The 5321-nt window shown below is 51.6% G+C and overlaps 1 protein-coding gene and 1 long non-coding RNA gene across 2 annotated transcripts; both read right to left on the reverse strand.

Annotated features, from left to right (window-relative positions):
- Positions 1 to 247: 247 nt before the first annotated feature.
- On the reverse strand, positions 248 to 1627 carry LOC105699066. The gene is made up of 4 exons (XR_001103984.1): positions 1554 to 1627; positions 1382 to 1473; positions 1116 to 1294; positions 248 to 556 (listed from the first exon to the last, which is right to left on the reverse strand). It is a non-coding gene; the product is annotated as an uncharacterized LOC105699066 (long non-coding RNA).
- A 101-nt stretch (positions 1628 to 1728) lies between these two features.
- On the reverse strand, positions 1729 to 4742 carry LOC105699021. Its single transcript, XM_012423719.1, has 3 exons — positions 4482 to 4742; positions 2647 to 2749; positions 1729 to 1884 (listed from the first exon to the last, which is right to left on the reverse strand). The coding sequence occupies exons 1-3, from the start codon at positions 4556 to 4558 to the stop codon at positions 1729 to 1731; spliced, it is 336 nt and encodes a 111-aa protein (XP_012279142.1). The 5' UTR covers positions 4559 to 4742.
- Positions 4743 to 5321: the final 579 nt, after the last annotated feature.

The raw sequence follows: 5321 nt of genomic DNA on the forward strand, positions 1-5321 counted from the left end.
TGCGGCTCGACAGGCCGACTTGCTTCCCCTCGTCCAGGACATCTCGCACTTGGGCCCCATGGTCCCACCCATGGGTGCCCATTAGCCGGTGTGCGCCGCTAATTCGACGCTACCGGCACCGAGGAAAAGTCAACATGGCGGCGGCGATCTTGCCATGTAACGCGCGTCAATTTGCCGGCCAACATTTCGCAGTCTAGACACGGGGTATAATTAACGGGGAATGAAGTTAGCAGTCGGAGGTATTAATTAGATGCTTAAAGAAAAGTACAGGTTCCCGGGTAAACAGGCGTTCCGCGCGACCCGACATTGCATTTTTCCCGACGCGGGGGAAACGCCCCGAAGAGACTTAACTTTTTTCTTTTTCTTTCTTTCTTTCTCCGCGGCGCTCGAAGACGTCGACGTCGACATCGGCGTCGGGAAGAAAACTGCGACTCTCGGCGCCTTGAGAGTATTTCTTCCCCGGCACTTCCGGTGATCCTCGTCGGGTGTCCATCGGCGACCTCTCGATCGGCCGATCCGTCCATCTCCTCCCACAGGTGTCCGGCGTACTGTCACTCTGTAGTGTTGATAGAAACGATTGTCAAACGAGACCATCGAGTCGCGAGCAAATATTGGTTTTCCGCGCCTCCCGGGACCTCCACTCGGCGCGGAGGCGTCGAAGGAGTCCCGGAATTCGGCGTGGGTGAGGCCGAGGGCCCGCAACCGCGACGACGATGGGTCAACGATCCCCACGAGAGATTTCCCACAAAGCGTCCCGAAATCGCCGATCACCCCCGGACGAGGATATATCTTTTAAAGAAAGGACGACTTTCGCGGGAAGAATCCGCGTAGCGGATAATCGCCTCTAGAAAACGGCCAATTGAATTCCGCGAATAATTCCCATGAGCCGACCTCCTCCCTTCAGGGACCGAGGGTAACAGGTGATGGTACAGGTACCGAGGCCCCGGGTGTATAATTATGATATTTGCCGAAGAGGCCGTCATCGATCAAGCCGGCTCTCGCCGGTGCGAGGCGTCCGGCGCATCCGCAAACGCAATCCATCTACCGGTGCAATCACCCCGAGACAATGCGCCGATGCACACGCTTATCCTTATCCTGCCGATATCCTGGCTCACCTGTCCCTAACGTTGGCTTCAATTTCATAATGTCCCTCTCGAGGTGCGACGTGCTGAAAGAGCCCGGGGTGCCTCCTCCAGGAGGAGAAAAGAAGAACTCCATCGAGGCACTTCGTCCCGGTGCACCGGTCCAACGTAACCTGCGACCTGATGCCCCTACACGTGTACCGCACGGCTCCCTAAAAATACACATTCTTATCAATAAACGTTCCTTAAACTAATCCAATCAAACTATTAGAATTAGAATTAGAAAAAAAGATTCCTACCGAAGAGACGCACCGCTAAGGAACTCTCATCAGGTTCGCCATTGGAAACAGACGCACTTAATTTCGATGTGCCCCCGTGCCCTCCCAGGATTCTAAAACAAAAATACACTTCCTTATCAATAAATTCCCCTTGGATTGATTAACTTTACCGGTTAGAATTAATTGTTCGTACCGAGAGGTGCCCTACTGGGGAGGGTTTCTCCCCAGGTTCTAGGATCGGAGAACGAGGCACCTCGTTCACCTGCAAGGTAGGTTTCCTGAAAATACATTTCCTTATCAAGATGTCCCGTCGAACTAGTTGAATAGTTTCATCGGTTAAAAGTAAGAATCCCTACCAGGGGGATGCATTATTCAGGGTCTCTCTTCGTGACTCGAGGCGCACCGGAGGAAAGACTCCTCGCCCACCCGGAAGGGTCCTGGCGATTGTTTCCTCGCGCCCCCAGGTTTCGCCACGCGGAGGACCGTCGAAGGCGACGCCGTCCTGCGTGGTTTGTGCACCGCCCCTGTTAATAAACAACGGTGGAATCCACTGCGAGGCACGGCCGAGCGGGTACAATGTATTTAATGGCCGTAACGATAGCGAGACGTAACACCGTGCGTGGGCGTGTATGCGCGTGTCGTAACACGAGTGCCTTGCAAGGGCATGTACGGTGGTTAGTGCACCTTATGCTCGCTCTTGCCGCTGTATATCCGCTCGCCATCTCTGGAACTCTACCGGGTGTCCATTCACCCTAGGAATGAAGAGAAAAAAAAATTAAAAAAAAAAAGAAAAAGAAACTCTAATTACCCAACACCCACGACCCGTTCCACGTCCAAGACAAACCCCCGAAATAAGAATTCCACATTTCGGGGTGAATGGATCCCACAATCGGGGGTAATTAACCTAATACCGATTTCGAGGATTTCGAGAATACTTATGAAATTACGCCAAGACGAGCGACCCTCTCTCTCTGGGATTTCGAAAGGGCGCCATTTCGAGCGTCGCGAAAAATCCACCGAGGTCCGCCCTCTCCCCCCTGGCGTCGAGGAACGTCCAAGCCGGCGGTTTTTGTTTCCCCTCTCGTAAAAATCCGGACTTTTCGAGATAAAGGCCCCGGGGACGAATTTCGAGGTGAAACACCCGTTACACGCACGCGGCGGGCACGCACGAAGGCGCGCACGCACGCACGCAGGCGAGCGGGCGAGTAGGCACGGGAGGAGCGTCGTCGTGCGTGCGCGCGTACAGGTTAGGTGTATCTACCTGTCGAAAGCCCCTCCCGACTCACCTGTGGTGAAAAAGGGTCAATAGCACGCGAGAAGACCGCGACTGTCTGGACCGAGACGCGCTGCGTGACCGTTCCCTCAAGGTGGTTGAACCAACTGCCGCCACTACGGGAAAAGAAAGAAAAAAAAAAAAAATATCAGAGAAGAAGAAAAAAACAAAAAAAGGAACGCGGAAAGAGGCGCCATTTCACGCATAGAGGGGGAGGCCCGACTAGCCGCGGCCTCGACTGCTAATGTCGCGACGTTCCGTCGTTCGCTGCTTTCCCGAAAAATTATAAATACATATATAAAAAAAAAAGAAAAGAAATCACGGATAGTTCATCGGGTCGGACTCGCCCTGCCAATGAGGATGAAAAGATTCCGTCGGCATGAATATAAAAAAATCATAAACTGAGATTTCAGACCTGGGGCTGAACCTCGAGACGCGAGAGAGTACTTCATCTGCCATCTTGCGTTACATTGCACCCCCGCGCAATCCTATTACCATGACCATCTCGTAAACAAAGATACACTGGGAAAAAAGATTAGTTAACTGAAACAAATACATACAGTGGTATATGAATCATACACGATTGGAAGAAACCATTATCCCGTTGTTGATTTAAACAAACATTGCTTACTCAATCTGGCATTTCTTTGGCCGTACTTAAACGCAGGTTTCTGTTGCCGCAATGCACGTTCCTCTCAGTCAACCAATTTTTCTTTTTTCTTTTTTTAAGGCCAAATACGATAAATCGCATACATAGATCGCGTAATTACAAGTATTATACGTTGCATCGAAGGATATAAAAATTGCAAGTGAGAACAACCGTTACTGTGTACTTCAAAATTATTTTCATAACGGCTTAGGGAGAGGATCGTGACGTCCGTGTGATTAACGCCGCCAAAGGTTAAGGAAAACCTGTGTCTTCCGTTCATGTATTTAATTCTATTAAAGAAAAACATTAGTTTAACATCAGGCGTGCGTCCTCTCCAATGATCACTCGAGAGCGTAGCAACGCAATATGGCGGACGTTCGGTTCTCCCCCTCCGCCCAAGCAGCGACACCGTTCAACCCTTTTCTTCTTTTCCAAGATCCACGGTCCCCGGGGAATCGTTTGGTCCATCCCGTAGACGAGACAACATTTAAAAGCACAAACGACGGTAGAGTTTACGGGCCGCGTTAACACCCCTAAATACTCGACCCTTGTAATCAAGGCGCATTACGGAGTAAGAGTTCGGAGGGCGCTTTTGGCGGATCCTCGGGCCCACTTTGCATGGCGGCGCCGAGAGACGTATAAAGCCTCGGAGGCTGTTCGAGGAAGCAGTAAACGACGTCTTCTTCCCTTACTCTCCTTCTCGAAGGACCTCGGGGACGATCGCGGCGGACCGGCGGGGAAGGGGGAGACGCGGGACCGCTCGAGGAAGTAGTAAAAGGAGTTTATTGGACGCGTTAATGACGTAATGGCGTATTCCTCGTTGAGTGCCCGGTGTCTCCCAGGGCGATACGTGAAACGGGCCCGGCATTGTAATAACGCCGGGCGACGTCGTAAACCTTCCGCAAAATCGTTAAGGGCCCGGCCTCGCCGCGGAATTACCGATTTCGCGGACGCCCCGGGTACTGTCTCCCCCTTTACCCCCCCTCGTCCACCCGATTTTCCAGAACGTTCTCCCCGTTTCGGAAAAAACTCCCCGCCCCACGTTACGACCCTAACCTTAAATTATTAACTTTGAACTTAACAGTGTAACCTCAAATTAACAAGTCCCCGGGTTATATATACCCTTTAATTAATACCGTTGGAACCTAACCTTAAATTGACAAGTCTCAGGGTTATAATGTGACTTTAAATTAAGATACCTATAAATATTCGTGTATGTGTGTGTGTGAGTGTGTGTACTAAGCAGGTTCATGTCTAGGGCGAGGATGACGGCCATCTTGTTGGAAGTCGGCCGAGTCGCAGGTGACGCGATCCCTCCAGGACCGGTGCACGCGTCGAAGGTCGGCGGCGTCGCAGATGGGTGCGTGGCGTCTCGGGAAAGGACGCGTGGCGTCGTAGGTGGATGAGCAGCGTCGCCATCAATTCCCGCGAGGACGAGGCAGGGGTGCCGGCGTCCTACCGCCGCGCCGGCTGGAACGTCTCTGGCCCGGCGGCGCGAGAGGGGAGCGCGAGGACCCATCCCCACTCCGCGGCCCGCGTGCGCGCGCAGCCTACGTTTGAAAACTCCGAACTGCCGATTTCCACGCGCGGCCTCTTCTTGCCCGACTCGTTTTTGTTTTTCAAACCGCTGCGTACTTGGTCCCCTAACGCTCTCGAATTCCTACGGGGAATCAAAACAAACGCTTCGAGGACATTCTACGTCGAATAATCGGCAAGGTCTTCCCTGTTTTATTTACGACTCGACAAATCTAACCGTTCCCTGGATATGTCTTATATGAAGGCTGCGAAAAGGAATGAGAGTGAACGAAGAGGCTATTCCTTTATCATTCGCTGGAATTAATACGCTCAACCATCTCGTGTGAAAAGAGAAAGAAATAGAAAGAAAAAAGCAGCTTGAATTGATGTATTTCCCTCTCATTCTTTTTCGAAAACAATAGGACGAGAGATCCGTACATTCTGCGTTCATAGACCTGCATCTGCAGAAAAAAAAAATGGAGCAATTGATGTACAGTAGACTCCCGTATAACGCGGTTAATACG

The sequence above is a fragment of the Orussus abietinus genome, unplaced genomic scaffold, assembly GCF_000612105.2.
Source record: "Orussus abietinus isolate OABI.00-Male unplaced genomic scaffold, Oabi_2.0 scaffold3, whole genome shotgun sequence".
Classification (NCBI taxonomy): domain Eukaryota; kingdom Metazoa; phylum Arthropoda; class Insecta; order Hymenoptera; family Orussidae; genus Orussus; species Orussus abietinus.